The sequence below is a fragment of the Microtus oregoni genome, unplaced genomic scaffold (genome assembly GCF_018167655.1).
Source record: "Microtus oregoni isolate MIOR12 unplaced genomic scaffold, Mior012 000010F_ref0000083, whole genome shotgun sequence".
Lineage (NCBI taxonomy): Eukaryota > Metazoa > Chordata > Mammalia > Rodentia > Cricetidae > Microtus > Microtus oregoni.
In genome coordinates, this window is record NW_024543069.1 from 52,682,777 (window position 1) to 52,701,981 (window position 19,205).

The following is a 19,205-nucleotide window of genomic DNA, read 5'->3' on the forward strand; positions in this document are numbered from 1 at the left end:
TCGCCTTCCATCATATGGGTCCCAGGATCAGAGTAGGTGGTCAGACTTGGTAACTGATGCCTTTATCCATTCCTTATAAGCCTTAATTTTTAACATTATGAATTCCTTTATATAACGTCATCAAAGTATTTAATATTTCAACTTTCACACTTTTGTTTTCTCTTTCAGGCATGGTTGTACATGTAATGAGCTTTCTCCAGAAGATATTCGAACAATTAGGACTTCTTTGTATGGGCTAATTAAATATTTTCTTTGTAAAGGTGGAACTCATGAAGAAATACAAAGTATCATAGGTTACATAGCTGCTACTAATGAGGAAGAACAGGTATCATGCTTGAGATGAATTTAGTTTTGACTGAAATAATTGTCTAATGAATAAAATCCTGTTGGTGTTCAATACTGCCAGATTGGAAAATAGTTGCTGTGACAAAATACCGGAGAAGAGCTATTGTAAAGAGTTAACGTTTCATTGAACTTAAGATTTAAGAATTTTCCATTGTATTTTATTTCCCCTTCTTGCTTCTGAGCCATGATGAGACAACATTTGCTAGGAGAGCATAGTAGAACAGATCTCTTTTTTGGCAGTCAAGACGCAGAAGGGAGCTGGATGGGAAGGGCCAGGGATAAGAGATAGTTTTCAAAAGTACAGTTTCTTTTATTATTTCATCCATTGATATACTCTTTCTATAACCTGTTATAATCACCTATTCGTGTCCTTACAATATGATCACCTCAGTGGTGCCTCCAGCTACACTTCATATCAAATCATTACACAGTTGTTGTATCTGGTCATTCTCCAGTTTTGTTTTCAAAATTTTCTTGGTCTATATTATATTTTCTGCCATAAATTTTAGAACTTAACTATACCTATAAAATAGTATTAAGCAGTGCAGATGATACAGTTGTGAAATTATTCATTTAACATAATAGAATCCACATAATTAAGAGAAGTTAATAGATAACTATGAAACAAGAATATGATTGTAAGAGAGAGATAAGACATATGAGGTTTTATCAGAGGATTTTAAATGTTGAAGAGACCAGGTTTGATTCTTCTATGGAAGAAATTTCTTTTCTTATCGGCAAACAGGCTGGGAATGGTGCCAGAGATATTGAATATGTATAATGAAAAACTATGCAAAAGGGAATGGAAGAAGCAAAAGAGATCAGAGAGAAAAAGCAGAGTATAGCCAATTTAGTTATATACCTATTTTGCTGCCTGTATACATTAGTGAATTTTGTTTGTTTGTTTGTTTTGTGTTGTTTAACTTGAAAAGCTTGTTGGAATTTTGGATATACTCTTCAGTCTTCTACGAACCAGCCCAACTAGAGGTCAGCTTTTCTCACTGATGTTTGAACCAGGAAATGCTGATATACTGTATGCTTTGCTGCTAAATCAGAAATACTCTGACAAACTAAGAGAAATCATTTTTAAGGTACACAAATTTTGTAAGCATTATATCTTGGATACACTTGAGATTATATGAGTTTATAACTAAATTACTTTTGCATACTTCTTAAGTTCAGTTTGTTACATATTTTTCATGTTGTTTGTGTATTTTAAAAACTATACTGTACTATACTATACTATATACTAAACTATACTATATTTTAAAAACTTAACTCTAACTTAAGTAGTAGAGTACTGGCTTAGTATGTGCTGAGTTTATGTCCCTCCCCCAAATCTTACTAGTACATCTAAAAAAGGGGGGGGCGGGGGACCTAAACAAACAAAAACATCAAAATAGCAAGCAAAAAATTAATATAACCAGGCAAATCATCTCAGTGGAATATCCACTTCGTCATATTTTTCTTAATATAAAACCTCTGAGTTCTTCCTTGAAATAAAGTACATGGGTGTAGTACATTAGGTCATTTAGCAGTTAATAATAGCAGCACTTCTGTGACGCTCACTTTATATCAGACAGTTTGTACTCTTCAGGGAGTAGTTTTCTTAGTCCCTACCACTGTTTTAGAAGATGGATACATTTCTTACTCCTGTATTACAGGTGATAAATTGAAGCTGATGGACTAATGGCTTTGTTAAAACACATGGAGTATATTTTATTTGCTATCCAAACTGTAAAGACTCTTGAACCCTTGTCTGAAGCCACCATTTTTAACTTTTTGTTAACTAAAAATATAAAATCCAGGCATATATCTACCAGCTTTTTTTCTTAGTTAAATTCTCCTTGTCCTTAATTGTCTGATGATTTTTGTTTTTACATTGTTATTAGAGTTATGTTAATTAAATATACTTTTAAGGGTTTATGTTTTGATTGCTTGTGTTTCAAATCACTAAGCTTTAGAATACAATGATGAAGAAAAGGTCTAAAGTAGTTTGTTAGGGTTGCTTATGGTTGGTTACCAGTGAGGCTGCTCTTGGAAGCATCTGCTCTCACTAGGGTTTATTCATAGAGAGGAAATACTATTTCTTCTAAAAATATTTCTTAGTGATTATATATGATATTCTGACACAATTATCCTTTTGTAGTTTATAAGAAAATAACCTCTTAAATAACATTACTTTTACCCCTGGAAAGTTCAGCTTCTATTCCCATTTTTAGATATAGATTATTTGGGTTGCTTCTCTAAGGTTTTCTGTTCTTGAAAATGGGTCTGTTATGTAAATGAGTTTTAAGACCGTTTTAGGCTGGGTGTGATGGCACGTATCTTCAGTCCCAGCAGTGGAAGACAGGACACCCTAGTCTCTACGTAGTGAGTTCCAGGTCAGCTGGTGCTATTTTGAGAGACCTTATCTAAAATACAAAACAAAAAATGAATGATAATCATAATAGTAATATCTTGACACATAGATGTGTTCTTCGTGTCTGCTAACTATATATACTACTCTTTCATCGGCCGTATTTAAACTAGAATTTTAAACATTATTTACACAAATATAGATACAGTTTCAGTAAAATTTATTAACGATCCAGAATCCAATGTTTCTCTGTATTGAAAAGACTGTGTTACTTTTTGTGACCAGGTTATAGAGCAGATGTTAAAATGCACCAGTGTTTATGAACGTAGTAAACAACGCATCCGTCTCAGAGAAGTTGGCTATTCAGGAATTGGACTCCTCCTTAATGAAGTTCCAGTTAATATGTCTCTCATTAAAAACCTTGTCAATCAAATCATTAATGCAGGTATGACTAAGATTGGTAACAGTGATGTGTTTAAGAAATTGTTTTTTCTCTGTGAAAGTTTTCTTAAAAATCTCCTCTTTCAGGTTTGTTTTTAAATTACTTGTTATTTGATTTTACAGAGTGTTTCTTAGAAAATATATACCTGTACTTGCTTTTGACTTCCAGGACATAGCTTTAAAGTAAATGTTTACTAACTGAGTAGCCAAGTTAATGATTGGTTTCCTAAATTAAAAAAAAAAAGAGAGCATTAAAGAAAATATGTATAAAAGGAGCTTAAAAGTTTAAAGGTATTTATGTTCTGAAAGGTAAAATGAAAACAAATTTGATACATATTTTCTTTCTAATGTTTTGTGATATTTTTTTCTGTACTTAGCCATAAAGTAGAATTTATGGCAGATGTTCGACTTGGGTCTGGAAATGAGGCTCTTTATCTTCAGTGGTTTGCTAAGTAGTTTATCAAGTCTCATTGGTAACCCAAAATATTTATATAAAAGATAATAGTACTGTATCCCTGAGGTATAGACCATATACTCAGACAAAGAAAGAGAAGTTATTTAAGCTTGATTTGAACATTATCAACCTGAAGATTGGGGGGATATTGGAACATAGCTATAGTTCTCCTTGGAAAGTGAATAATTACTTCAGCATTCATACAAGTAACACTTTTCTTTCTTTGGATATCCATGAAATTTAATTTTAACTTTTCTTTAATCATAGATCCTGTTATCAATTTCAAAGATCTGTTATCTGTAGTATATATCTCTCACAGAACACACGTAAATGTCAGAATGGTCCTCTGTAGAAAGGTTAGTACATTTTCAAGAAGTATTTTTACAATAAGATCATCTTACTATGACTGTTTTTCTTTGAGTAGTTTATAGCAGATACAAGTTCTATGTTTGCTTATTTCATAATAGAAATTATTTTATAAGCAGTTTAAATTAGACATGGTGATGTATAACTTTAATCACACCACATGGGAGGAACAGGCAAAAGAATCATATGCTACAAGCCAGCCTATGTAATCCAAGACTGTCTTAAATTGAATGAATACACACTCACATAAATAAATAATAAGTTGTTCCTTTTAGAAAAGAGTCAACTTCATGTAATTATAAGAAATCAGTGTGTCATTTTTGTTTAGTTTTATGAGACAGGGTTTCTCTGTGTAGTCCTGGCTATTCTGAAACTCACTCTGTAGACCAGGTTGGCCTCTACTCACAGAGATCCTCCTGTCTCTATCTCCTGGAGTGCTGGGATTAAAGGCATGCACCACCACCACCCGGTTCCAGTATGTCAAGAGTTAGCTTTACTTCCTCTTCTGTAAATAATTCCTTTTCATTATTTATTGCCAGAAAATACCATCCTTTCCCAGAACCCTCAGTGCTTGTACTCTTTTTTTCCTCCTCCCTTCCCATTTTCCCTTTTTCCTCCCCTGATCTTCCCCCATCCTCTTCCCTTTCTTTGTGGTAAACACTACACTCCATGTTCCTTTTAAATTTTTTTTACTTTGAAGAAGCAATCTAAGTTTCTCAAACTCACCTTAAAGTTATGATCTTCTGCTTCAGTTTCCCAAGTCGCTGGTATTGCACCACTACGTCTGTGTCTGGTCCTGGTCATTTCTAATGGTTTCACCATATTTCAAAGGGTCTAACTATCTAAATGTATTTTAAATATTACATTTTATTTATTTGGTGTGTGTGTGTGTGTGTGTGTGTGTGTGTGTGTGTATACATTCAAGTGTGAGTATGTCCATGCTTCAGTGAGAAAGTAGAGCTTAGAAAACCACTTGGGGAGTTGGTTCTTCTCCTGCTTTGTGGATACCAGGGATCCAACCCAAGTCTTCAGGCTGGACATCAAGTGTCTTTTTTCAACCAAGCCATTTTTCTGGAACCCGTATGTCTAAATTTTTGACATTATGACATGATATTGTTATCTAAAGATGTGTAGAGATTAATTCATAGCTATCCTCATATGCATGAGCTCATGATCTCATGCTAGATATACCTGTAAAAATTTCTGTGTCTTTTCAACTTTATGGAAATAATTTCCTAATATTTGTTTATAAAAGTTCATATAATTTATCTTCAATTTACATTTAACCTTTGGGAGACTTGCTTTGGCTTTTTGCTTCATTTTGATTATGACATTTTCTCTCCTGTTCGGGTAACCCTTACCACATGACCCACTAAGACATCTCAACATATCTGGTTGCATAGCTTTCATTCTGTATTTATTCTTTAGAATATTATGTGGTTTCATATTGATAGACAATTAAATTTCTTCTCTTTCCATGTTTTATTAACATCTTTTTTTGTTATTAGTATCTATTACTATTAGTGTGAATAAAAACGATGCAAGAGAATGCAAATATACAAATATTTCCAAATACCTAATATGGTCGAATGTAACCCAACTGTTATGAGTGCAGTTAATGATTTTAAAAGGTATCAGAGGCATCTCTGTCAACTAATTAAAAGTTAAATGCTAAAATTAAAGTTTTCATCCGTATTATTTTTTTATTGATTTTTATTGAGCTCTATATTTTTCTCTGCTCCCTTTCCTGCCACTTCCCTCCCCTTGAATCCACCCGCAAAGTCCACATGCTCCCAGTTTATTCAGGAGATCTTGTCTTTTTCTACTTCCCATGTAGATTAGAACCATGTATGTCTCTTTTAGGGTCCTCATAGTTGTCTAAGATCTCTGGGATTGTGATTTGTGGGCTGGTTTTCTTTGCTTTATCTTTAAAAACCACTTATGAGTGAGTACATGTGATAATTGTCTGTCTGTGTCTGGGTTATCTCACGCAAAATAATGTTTTCTAGCTCGATCCATTTTCCTGCAAAATTCAAGATGTCATTTTTTTTTCTACTGTGTAATACTCCATTGTGTAACTGTACCGCATTTTCCTTATCCATTCTTCTGTCAAGGGGCAGTTTGGTTGTTTCCAGGTTCTGGCTATGACAAACAATGCTGCTATGAACATAGTTGAGCACATGTCCTTGTGGCACAATTGAGCATCCTTTGGATATATACCCAAAAGTGGTATTACTGGGTCTTGAGAAAGGTGGTTTCCTAATTTCCTGAGAAACCGCCATACTGACATCCAAAGGGGTTGTACCAGCATGCATTACCACCAGCAATGCAGAACTGTTCCTTTTGCCCCGCAACATCTACAGCATAAGTTGTCATCACAACCTCTACAACTCATAAACCACTTTCAGTAATGTAGCAGGATACAAGGTTAACTAAAAAATATTAGTAGCCCTCCTGTATACAGATGATAAAAGGGCTGGGAAAGAAATCAGAGAATCACCCTTCACAATAGCCACAATAGCTTAAAATATCTCAGAGTAACTCTTACCAAACAAGTGTATGATAAACTTTAAATCTTTGAAGAAAGAAATAGAAGAAGACACCAGATAGTGGAAAGATCTCCCATGCTCTTGGGTAGGTAGAATTAACATAGTAAAAATGACAATCTTACCATAAGCAATCTACAAATTCAATGCAATGCCCATCAAAATCCCAGGAAAATTCTTCACAGACCTCAAAAGAATGGTACTCAATTTCATATAGAAAAGAAAAAAAAATCCTCAGGATAGCCAAAACAGTCCTGTACAATAAAGAAAATACAGAGCTACAGTACTGAAAACAGCCAGGTATTGTCATAAAATTAGACAAGAGGACCAATGGAACTGAATCGATAACCCAGATATACACACATCTATGAAAACCTGATTTTTGACAAAGAAGCAAAAAATATCAAATGGAAACAAGAAAGCATATTTAACAAATGGTGCTGGCATAACTGGATAGCAACATACAGAAGAATGAAAATAGATTCATATCAATCACCATGCACAAAACTCAATTTCAAATGGATCAAAGACCTCAAGATAAAGCCAGCCACACTGAACTTCTAAGAAGAAAAGGTGGGAGTACACTTGAACATATTGGCACAGGAGACCATTTCCTAAATATAACCCAAGTAGAACAGACACTGAGAGAAACAATTAATAAATGGGACCTCCTGAAACTGAAAAGCTTCTGTAAGGCAAAAAACACAGTGACCAAGACAAAACAGCAGCCTACAGAATGGGAAAAGATCTTCCCCAACCCCAAATCAGACAGAGGTCTGATTTCCAAAATATACAGAGAACACAAAAGATTTGTCATCAAAAGAACAAATAATCCAATAAAAAAATTGGAGTACAGACCTAAACAGAGAACTCTCAACAGAGGAATCTAATATGGCTGAAAGACACTTAAGGAAGTGCTCAATATCCTTAACCATCAAAGAAATGCAAATCAAAACAACCCTGAGTTTACATCTTACACCTGTAAGAATGGCCAAGATAAAAAACTCTGACAACAACGTTTGTTGCAGAGAATATTGAGTAAAGGGAACACTCCCCCATTGCTGGTGGGAGTGCAAATTAGTACAGCCCCTTTGGATATCAGTGTTGTGATTTCTCTAAAAATTAGGAAACAACCTTCTTCAAGACCCAGCAATACCACTTTAGGTAGGGTATATACCCAAAGGATGCCCAATTGAACCACAAGGACATGGGCTCAACTATGTTTATAGCAGCATTGTTTGTCATAGGCAGAACATGGAAACAACCTAAATGCCTCTCGACTGAAGAATGGATAAGGAAAATTTGGTACATTTACACAATGGAGTACTACACAGCACAGAAAAAAAATCACATCTTGAAATTTGCAGGCAAATGGATGGGTCTAGAAAACATCACATTGAGTGAGGTAACCCAGACCCAGAAAGACATAAATATCACATCAACTCACTCAAAGGTGGTTTTTAAACATAAAGCAAAGAAAACCAGCCTAGAAACCACAGTCCCATAGAGTTGAGACAACAAGGAGGACACTAAGGGAGACCTACAAAATCTAATCTACATGGGAAGTAGAAAAAGACAAGATCTCCTGAGTGAATCGGGAGCATGGGGACCATGGGACAGAGTAGAAGGGGAGGGGAGAGGAAATGAAGGGAGCAGAGAAAAATGTAAAGCTCAATAAAATCACTAAAAAAAAAAAATATTTTCTTGTGTTCCCCTAGCTCTGCTATCTAAGCTCGTTGCTGATACATGTCTGTTACTCAGTAATCCTTGCTTCAAAAATATAATAAGCCCATGAAAACTGACTTGATTGAGATATTGATCACTTTATTAAATTTTATATATACTTTCAGCTTATTAATACTTTATTTCAACAAATTAATCACATGGTTTTTGTGTTCTCTAGCACATCTTTACTCTGTACAGAAGTAATATTAGATTTATTAATACTACAATATCAAAGAGCTTCAGATATTTTATAATCTAGTAAGAACATAATCCCGAGCTGACAAGATAAATTAGTCAATAACAGTAATTTCACAAGCATAAAGAAATGAATCCTCGGCATCCATGTAAAAGCTGTGTGTGTTCTTGTGTGTTGTCTGCAACCAGCATTTTAGAAGCTAGAGTCCTAAGGTAGCTGAGTCTTGCTGGCCACTGCCCTAGCCCAGGTTCAGTAAGAGACCCTCCTACAAGGGAATGAAGTGGGTAGTGATAGAATAAAGCATTCAGTCCCCTTCTTTGTACTCCACGTGTAAGCGTATGTATCTGCACATGCACATAGTCACATATACCACACATAGAACATAATTTGAAAGTTTATTTTATTGTTTCTCAGTAAATTACTCTGTTATTAAAATAATTGAAAAGAGATCTTTTCAAAAAATATTGTATAGCTTTTGAAGAATTTTGTATTATTTTTTGTAATTTTTGTTCTCTTTGCAGATATTACAGATTTTGCAGTCCCAGCCAGAAGCAGCATACCAGATAGCACAACAAGTGGGTTGGCAAGATACCTTTGTAAGACTTCTCTTAAAAGCAAACTTTGAAAATGTAAATTCTCTTCATAAACATGGAAAGGCTGTTTCAGTGAAAGAAAATAAAAATATGTCCACTGAAAAGCTAGATGATGAAAAAATGACATTACCTGATGTATCTTCAGATCATTGGAGTTTGGAAGATAGTCAGTCCCTGAACTCAAACACACCATTATTTCAAGAAGTAAACTCTGAAGTAGAATTATCTTTCAAGTCAGAAAATGAAGAATTCTGGCATAGTAACACTTCCCATCTGAGTTTAGATCTCAGTGGAACTGACTCATGTGAACTGAGTGAGTGTGGAAGTCAAATGCCAGACAGTTCACCTAGCACACCATCCCCAGTGGAGTCTACTAAGTCGTTTTCTGTGCCATCTGACAGAGAAAGGAGTATCACAAATGAAATGGACTTTAGTGATGACTTCGCCTTCCTTGAAAGCAAAGAGGTAAATTTGCTTATCCTTCCAAAATCAGTTTTAATTCTCATTAGACCTGGTCCTTTGCAGTATGTGAGCTGTTACTAATATTTCCACTCATAGTCTAAGTTTCATCTAAAATTTAGAACAGTCATTGTCACAAGTCACTTGTAAATATCTTCCTTTTTTGTTTTGTTTTGGTGTGCCTGCATTTGTATGTATATGTATGGTAATAGGATTTGAGCATACAGACTCACACATGTTAGGTTATCTTATTCTGTGTTTGTGTGTATGTACATGTACCATGTTTGTGCCTGATGCCTGTAGAGGTGAAAAAGGACATTTAGTCTGGTGGTGTTGGCACACGCCTTTAATCCCAGCACTCGGGAGACTGAGGCAGGTGAATCTCTGTAAGTTTGAGACCAGCCTGTTGTATAAGAGCTGTTTGTTGGAGGAGGGGCTGTTTGTTCATCTCAGCCGCCCGGCTAGCTTAGATCTGAAAATAATCACATAGAGACTATATTATTTAAATCACTGCTTGAACCATTAGCTCTCACTTGTTATTTCCTAACTCTTGTATTTTAACACATCTTCATTAATCTCTGTATCGCTACATTGCAGTGACTTACCGGCAAATTTCAGCATGTCTGACTCTGTTGGCTCCATGGCGGCTCTCTGACTCCATCCTTCTTTCCCCCAGCATTCAGTCCAGTCCCCCCTGCCTACCTAAGTTCTGCCCTATCAACGGGCCAAGGCATTTTCTTTATTCATTAATGGTAATCACAGCACACAGAGGGGATTCCCTCATCACCTACCTTTTCTGTTTGAATGAAAAGGGAGGTTTTGACTTTAACATAGTAAAAATACATATAACAAAACAGTTATCAAGCAAGAATTACAGTTACAATATTTATATCTATTTTATCTTTTATCATAACTAAGGAAAACTATAAGTATAAATTCTTCAACTCCAGCAGACTTTTCCATGAAGCAGGAAATTTCAAAGACAGTTCAGTCACTTCTATATCCTGTAGAATGAAGGATCATCTCACCTTTAGGCAAGTTCAGCAGTCATTTCTCTGTGGGTCCTTCATGTCCAGTTAAACAGTCCAGGAAAGAGTAGTTTCTTGCCCAAATAGCTAACCAACTCTATAAGGAGCCTCTTCAGTGCCCACCTTCCTCTTGAAGTAGCTTGTGCTGCCAGGAGCAGATGTGTCTCATTGTCATGAAAAGTCTTAAGTTTTAAAATATTTTAAATGCCATATTCTGAAAGTCTCTGAAAGATCTGAAGAATACTTATCTAATTGAATATATCTCTGTACATCTAGAAAATCTAACGTGACTACAAGCTTGACTGTTATAGATGACTCTACCTATATTTCTTAATTGTTACATTTTTACAGGAAATACACAATCACAATACCTTAATAAAGAGCATAAATATACATAACAAAATTGACCTTAAATTTGTAACAATAAACCAAGATACATACCAATGCAAATTATTCATATCTATAGCATATCCCCCTTTAAATGCAAAGAAACAATTATAAACAATATTTAGGAATATGAGTGTAGATCTATCCATACTGCTTCCTGCATGTTGGGGGTACTGTTAATCAGGTCTTTCATGGTGTATCCTATATGCTAGGTTTATCTCAGTCAGCAGTTGGGTGAAGTAATTTTTTGAGAGTGTTCACGGCAGCCTTTCAGTGGGTCATGCTCTATCAAACCACACCAGTCTGGAAGCAATGCACAGGTTCTCATCCTCTGTGGAAACGAGAAGAACCTCTTTTTCAAAGCAGCATATTCTTAGACCCAAATTGGGTCATGATACCTTTATAATATACATGCTGATTTAGCTTAGCAGCCTATACAGTGAAATATCTATACCTAGCTCATTCACAGTCAAAAAAACTCAAAGATAACACAATAATATACATACATGTTCCAGACTCTCTGTGAATTTTCCATTTTTACATGGCTTATTTTTCTTTACTCCTTTTTAATCTATGACTATCTGTACTCTGTCTCTTTAAAGCCTTTTTTAAAACAATTTACTTCTTTTCCAACTCTCTGTACTTTTTTTCTTCTCTCAAGCCTACGTACATTTATCCAGCACTGTGACTCATCTGGATTTGTGTTTATTGCATATCTGTAATTCTTTACTATCCTGGAGCACTTTTTAAAATGCCAAGTGCTTCTTAAAACTTAAGGTGCCAGCACTCAGGAGGCAGAGGCAGGCGGATCTCTGTGAGTTCCAGACCAGCCTGGTCTACAAGAGCTAGTTCCAGGACAGGCTCCAAAACCACAGAGAAACCCTGTCTCGAAAAACCAAAAAAAAAAAAAAACAAAAAACAAAAAAAAAAAAACTTAAGGTGCCCCAGTACTAGGGTTGATACAGTACTAACTGCTTGCCCACCCAGTCTAAAACTTAAGCTGTGCCATTACTATGATATATATGATACGCCTGCTTGCTCTGCACAGTCCAGCATGGCAGTGCTGTTTTCTGGCTCTGAGAGCCATGCCAACAGCCCCATTCTTAGGCACACAGCCAGTCCATGTCGCCATTAAGCAAGCTGTGTCAGTCTGCTCACAAACCCCATCCAAATACTTGGTCTCCTGAAAGAGCCAGAAGTCGTGCTCGCAGCTCGTCCCAGAATGCCTGCATTTCAAAACGGTGTGGCTTTTTTTTCTCTACTGCTATTGCAGAGTGAGGAAAACCTCTCTTAATGGAGCTGTTCCATGCCGCCAGCAAACAGCAAGAAACTGTGTTAAACCCTGTATTTTTGTGTCTAGAATTCCTTTTCAAACTCTCTTAGGTTTTAAATGGATTTAGCTGGCCACATGGGCGCCAGTCTGTTGGAGGAGGAACCACTTGTTCGTCTCAGCCACCGGCTAGCTTAGGCCCGATATAATCAAACAGAAACTGTATTATTTAAATTACTGCTTGGCCCATTAGCTCTAGCTTCTTATTGGCTAACTCTTATATTTTAATTTAACCCATCTCTATTAATCTGTGTATTGTCATGTAACAGTGGCTTACCCGCAAAGTTTTAGCCTGTCTGATTCTGGCGGCTCCATGGCATTTCTCTGACTCTGCCCTTTTTTCTTCCAGCATTCAGTCCAGTCCTCCCCGCCTACCTAAATTCTGCCCTATCTACAGGCCAAGGCAGTTTCTTTGTTCATTAATGGTAATCACAGCAACACAGAGGGGACTCCCACATGAGCTATTTCTAGGACAGCCAGGATTGTTACACAGAGAACCCCTGTCCTGAACCCCCACATACACAGAAAGGGATTGAGTGTCCTGGAGTTCAAGTTATGAATGGTTGTAAGCCACCATTTGGGTGCCTGAATTGAACCACTTTGACCAGTAACCACTTAGCCATCTTTCTAGCTCCCCATCCCTCTCTTTAGAACAGAGCCTGCATCTGAAACATTTTGTGTCTTCAGGCAATAAAAGCATCTTAAAAGGGGACAGGAAAGGGACCTCAGCAGTTAAGAACCCTTGATGTGCTTCCAGAAGACCTGAGATCCATTCCCAGAACTCTCATCAGAAAGCTCATGTAACTCTAGCTCCAGGGATCTGACAGCTTTGGCTTCCTTAGGCACCTTCACTTATGTGCCCATACGCACATTCAGAAACATACCTACACATAATTAAAAATAATAAAAATTAAATGCTAAAAATAACTTACATAAGTAACAAGTATATGTAGATGGCTCTGTGTTATGCTTTTTAATATTTCCTAACTCTAATAATTTAGTATTACTTAATGTTTTATAGGAATGTGAAGAGGAGCTTCTTCAGTTGGTTACAAATATTTTGAATTATATCATGTGTAAAGGACTAGAAAAGTCAGATGAAGACACTTGGGTTGAAAGAGGACAAGTGTTTTCAGCATTAACTAAACCAGGAATATCAAGTGAACTACTTCGATCGTCAGATGAAGTAAAACTAATGTAAGTATTTATTTAGTAATTTTTGTGAACCCCTCTGTAGAACGGAGTGGGAGTCTAAAATTAAATACTGATTCCTTAATTCAGTATATAATAGAGGCAGAGAGAAGAAGAAGCTATTTAATATTTTTCTTCCTTGGTTTTACTATTCTAGTAGAATGTAGAAAAAAATACAAATTCTCTTTCCCTACATCCTCACCAACATTTCTTCATTTGTTCTCTTGCTATTCATTCTGAGTCTCGGGTGAGAAGGAATTTGAAAGAAGTTTTACTTTGTGTTTTCCTGAATTTTTTATTTTTTATTGATTTTATTGAGGTTTATATTTTTCTTGGCTCCCTTCACTTCATCCCCCCTCCCCTCCAACCCTCTCCCATGGTCCCCATGCTCCCAATTCACTCAGGAGATCTTGTCTTTTTCTACTTCCCATGTAGATTAGATCCAAGTATACCTGTCTTAGGATTCTCATTGTTGTCTAGGTTCTGGGGGGGGGGGGGAGGTGCCTGGAGAGGGAGTGGGCATTGGATTGTCTCTTAAAGAGACAGAACATATCATTACAGGAGGTTTTCCATTTTTCTGTTGCTTTATTTTATTAGTGTCTTAAGGTTCCTGTTGTGGAAGTCATTCACTTCTTTGTTACATAGATTTGTTGTTTTAAGCTCTTCTGAATGAGATGAGGTTCTCCCCCATCCTACCAAGCCCTGATTTCTTTCCTTGTAAGTTAGTTACTTGTAATGGTGATTTTTGTACATTATTACTTTGTTAAAAGTATTTAGTAGTTTTCGGGGTCTACTGCTAGACCTTTCATTTCTCTCTGTCCCCATCATTCAGTTTAATGTTAGTATTTGGTCTTTCTTGTAGTCTTCTACATTAAGGATGTTCTATCTATTCATAGTTTCTAGGTCTTTTACCATGAAGGAGCGGTGAACTTTGTTGAGGGCTTTTTCTACATCTAATGAGATGATAGTGTGACTTCTATTCTTAGTGTCTCCAAACTTTATTATACTTACTGATTTGTGTTTGTTGCACCATCTTTGCATCCTAGGATGAAACCAACTTGGTCATGGTGTATGATCCTGTCAGTGTGTTCTTGACGTTGGTTTGCAAAATTTTTATTATCTTTGTGTTATATTCATTAAAGTAATCTTTTCTTATTATTATGTGTTTTAGTTACTTTCCTATTGCCATGTAAAACACCATGACCAAAGTAACTTATAAAAGAAAGTATTTAGTTTGTGGCTCATGGTTCCAGAGGGTTAGTCTCTAACCATGGTGGGGAGCATGGCAATGGAGCATGTTGCTGAGAGGTTACTTCTTTATCTCCAAGTAGGAGATAGAGCTAGCTGGGAGCTTGCATCTGGTAACACGGTTTTCAACAAGGCCACACCTCCCAGTCCTGTCTAAACAGTTTAATTAACTGAAACCAAGCATTCAAACATATGAACCTGGAGGGAACATTTTCATTCAAACCTCCACATTGTGTCTGTATCTAGTTTGGTATCAGGGTAATTTGGGACTTCACAGAACAAATCTGATAATGTTCCTTACCTTGCTATTTCATGGAACAGTTTAAGGAATATGTTGGTTAGTTTTTGTCAATACTAGCTACAGTCATTTGGAATGAGAAACCTCAATTGAGAATATATCTCTGTAAGAGTTACCTGTATTAAAGCTTTTGTGGCATTTTCTTGATTAATAACTGATGTGGGAAGGCTTAATTCACTGTAGGCAGTACCACCCTGGGTAAACAGTGTTTGGTAGTTTAAGAAGGCAGCCTGAGTAAACCATGAAGAGCAAGCCAGTAAGCAGAGTACCTCCATGGTTGCTGTTTCAGGTTCCTGATTGAGTCTTACCCTGCAGGCTGTATTGAAGCTTTGTAACCTGTATTTGTTCTTTGCTGTCAGGCCCTCATGCTAGCTCAGAATTTTATTGTAATTTTTTAATTTTTGTTTCCATCCTCTCACCCCCACCTCAAAAGGACCTTACTGTGTAGTGCTGGCTGGCTGGGAGCTCAGAGAAATCCTATTGCCTCTGCCTCTCCAATGCCAGGATTAAAGGTGTATGCCACCATTCCCAGTGGTAACTTAGTTCTTAAGGGTAAATTCTCAAGATGATGTCTGCTCGCTGCCCTCTTTAGTCATACAGAGCAGCAGGGAGGCTTTTCTCTTCATCCACTAGAGATCACTATCTCACTAGAGTTTGCAACTCTGAGGATTGTAGAGGCTGTGGACTTGTCTTCAGGATAGGACTGTCCATCCCTTGCTCCCTTAACTTTTGAAGGCTTCTTCTTCCCCTCTCCTTATAGAGGTCTCAGAGGCTGGAATTTTGCTTCCTGTCTTTTCCTTCACATTTCTCAAGTATTCTTTTACTATCTCTTTTGATGTATAATTTTTTTCATCTGTTTCTTTCTTTGGGATAGTCTGTTTCTTATTTTATTCTAACTTCTTTCATACTACACCACACAGAAAGAGCCTGCCATTTTTCCCAGAAGTCCTCAATCTACGATCTTAGTGACAGCCTGTTGGTGAGAGTATATCTTTGGAGTTACAGTGCTACTAATAAGTAACTGGTTTTTTGGTTTTTCTTTCCAAGCTTATAATGGTTTTAAGAGAACTTTATTTTATGCTTAGTTTGCTACAGAAGATGTTAGAATGGACAGTCACAGAACACAGAGATGCAAAAAGTAGTCCTGTAACTGCTGAAAATGCCTTCCGACTCATGCTGATCATACAGGACTTCCTGCAGTCAGAAGGACTGGTTAATTCAAACATGTGGACTGAGAAGGTTAGTAATGACCCTTTGAAATTGCATTTAACTTTTAAGAGGGTGAGGCAGAAGGATTGTCACAATTTGAGTTCAGTAGGAGCTACATAGACAGTTCCAGGTTAGCCTGAGCTATAGTGTGATATGTTATTGCAAACAAAACAAATTATAATATATAGATAAATATTTTGGATATTTCAGAATTATTTAAAGAAAGAAATTTTGCTTCTCTTCCTTTTGGAGCATTAATGTTTAATCAAATGTAGTAAACACAGATTTTATTAGTTGTTACGATGGTTCTTTGGTTTTTGGAATTACACATTAAACTACTTCTGCAGTGTTTATGATTGGTATTAGTGTTGAAGAAAAATCAGTACATTTAAAAAATGGATGTTTTTATTTCTCAATTCCATATGTGTGTGTGTGATAGCTTTTAGAAGGTACCACACAGCTCCTGGACTATCTGTCAGCGTGGTATTCTGAGAATCCAGGATGGGTAAAACTCTCTCAGATACAGATCCAGTTGCTTCTGGAGTTCATTGGAAGAGGCAGTTTGCAGGTTTGTCGTTTCTTTTTATGCTATTTTCTGTCTTATCATATACCATAGTTACTGATGTATAACAAGATAATAATGCCTTTTCAGTACTTTCTTAAAATTTTATTGTATTTATTTATTTTATGTGCCTGCATTGTGCACTTATGTGGAGGGCAGAGACTACATGGTTTTTGGAATCAAACTCAGGTCATAAGTCTTTGTGGCACACACCTTTACCTGTTGAACTATCTCTCATACTCTCTTTTCAGTATCTATTGAGTTTCAGACAATATGAGATCACTTGAAATTTCAATTTGGTAAGATCAGAAAGGAGCTTAAGAAGCAGCTTTTTGTTATTCTCGGACTTAGGACTCTTATTTTAATGCTTCCTTTTAGGGTTACTCACAGGTCATCTGTATTCACTGTGGCTTGCGAGCTGCTAAATAGCTTTGCAGGGATATTTGTATATGTGAATTTTAGGAATTATATTTTTAGGGAAAATGATTTATAATAACTTTTCTTTTGAATTCTTTTCCTGTTTTACTAATCCAAAGTTTTACACTCTGTTATATATTTGTTCACTTATGAAATACCAATTATGTACATGCTAATGATTTTTGCTAGATTTAAGAACTAAAGATAAAATGTATTCACAAAGAATATTATTCCTATTGTAAATTAAATTGTAAAAAGTTAGAAAATTCCTCTGACATTTGCTCTGTTGTTTTTCTGTTCTCGTTGGGTACATTTAGTCTTGATAAATATTTGATATCTATTTACTTTTGTTTGTATTTGAGTGTGTGTGTTTGTGTGTGTATGTCATTGAGAGAATGAACATTTGTGGCCCAGCATCCTATGGAGGTCAGAGGACAACCTTGGGTGTTGGTTCTCAACATGTACCTTTATTTAGAGCAGGACCTGTTTTGTTGTTTCATGCTTTGTACACCAGGCTAGCTGACCCCTGAGTTTCCAGGAATTCTCCTGTCTTGGTTTCTCATCTTTGTATAGTAGTGGCAGAATTACAGTCTAGCACTAACATGTTAGCTTTTATGTGGACCCTGCAGATTCAAACTCAGATCATTATACTTGTATAGCAAACATTTCATTTACTGAACCAGCTCTTACCCTGAATTCTTTTAAATATTCAGCTTTATTATTGGATAAAGAGGATTAGGATGAGACAGAATTCTAGTGCTGTTCCTAAACTAGATGTGATGTTGTTAAGAGTATGGAGAGATAATTTTTTTTAACATAAAGCTGGCCTGTTACAAAAAATCTCTAGTCCAGTGGCTGTATTGTCATTTCTTCTCCTCCTCAAACCCTTTTTCATTAGCTTTTTCCTCTTCAGTACTAGTGATTGAATGAATAGTAATGGAGAGTTCTCTTTTGCTTGGGCTTGTACTATTAATATGTGTTTGTCCTAGGAAGTTTAAGGTTAATTAAATTTTTAGTTAAGGTCCCAGACTCCTTATATATCTGTATGTAGTCAAATAGTTATGATTCCATGTAATGAAACTCCAAAACAGACTTCATTGAGATTTGTTCTCTCCCACAAATAATTGAGAATTGCTTTATTAAGATGAGTTTAAGACAGGATTCAGTCGGTCTGCTTATTTGCTATTCTCACCACACTGTTCTTTGCTTAAGGATGCAAATTACAATTGGGCCTGTTTTCAACTTCATTTTCTGATGTGGGATGTATTTGTGTTGCTTTTATTGGTTGATGAGTAAAGCTGTTTGGGTCAAAGGCTTAGCAGAGTAAAGCCAGGTGAGAAATCTGAACAGAGATAGAGAGTAGGCAGAGTCAAAGAGAAGACGTGTAGCTGCCAAAGGAGAAGCTGGAAATGCTGGAACCTTGGTGAGTCCACAGTCTTGTGATGATACATAGATTAATAGAAATGGGTTATTTCAAGATGTAAGAGATAGCTAGAAATATGCCTGAGGCATTGGCCAAACAGTGTTATAATTAGTGTAGTCTCTGTGTGATTATTCAGATCTGAGGCAGCCATAAAATGAAAAGCAGTCTTAGCTTACAATTTTCCCCAGAGAAAAATACTGCTGCTTCCTATAGTCATTGTTGGTAGATAGTTCTCCATAAGTCTATTGCATTTCTGTTTAATCATGTGACTAATTTTTCTTGTTATCTATTCTTTTGTTGTTATTTGTTTATCATTCTGGGTTTTTTGTTTGATTGTTTTGAGATAGGTTCTATTTATTCAAGCTGTTCTGGAGTGTTTTTGTTTTTGTTTTGAGGTATAGCCCTGGTTATCCTGGAACTCACTAGACCAGTCTGCCCATCATAGAGATCTGCCTACCTGTGCCTCTCAAGTACTAAGCTTAAAAGTGTATGCCACCACACCTGGATATCCATTCTTTTGAGTTGTTTCGTATTGTGAACAGCTGTTAAAGATAGAAACCATGATTCTTTCTAGAGTAAAAGGCAAGCTTGTTGGCTGCCCACTGTAAGAAAGCCAGTCCCTTTGTCG

The 19,205-nt window shown here is 36.2% G+C and overlaps 1 protein-coding gene across 1 annotated transcript in view; it reads left to right on the top strand.

Moving 5' to 3' along the window:
• The window catches only part of Nbeal1 (neurobeachin like 1), a 181,677-nt gene that overhangs the window by 94,702 nt on the left and 67,770 nt on the right, over window positions 1–19,205 (top strand). The window contains exons 23-30 of the mRNA XM_041658971.1: window positions 169–325; window positions 1,278–1,436; window positions 2,990–3,149; window positions 3,867–3,955; window positions 8,954–9,490; window positions 13,251–13,426; window positions 16,052–16,205; window positions 16,615–16,743. Coding sequence (XP_041514905.1) covers window positions 169–325; window positions 1,278–1,436; window positions 2,990–3,149; window positions 3,867–3,955; window positions 8,954–9,490; window positions 13,251–13,426; window positions 16,052–16,205; window positions 16,615–16,743 — 1,561 coding nt within the window. The remainder of the gene's footprint in view (window positions 1–168; window positions 326–1,277; window positions 1,437–2,989; window positions 3,150–3,866; window positions 3,956–8,953; window positions 9,491–13,250; window positions 13,427–16,051; window positions 16,206–16,614; window positions 16,744–19,205) is intronic.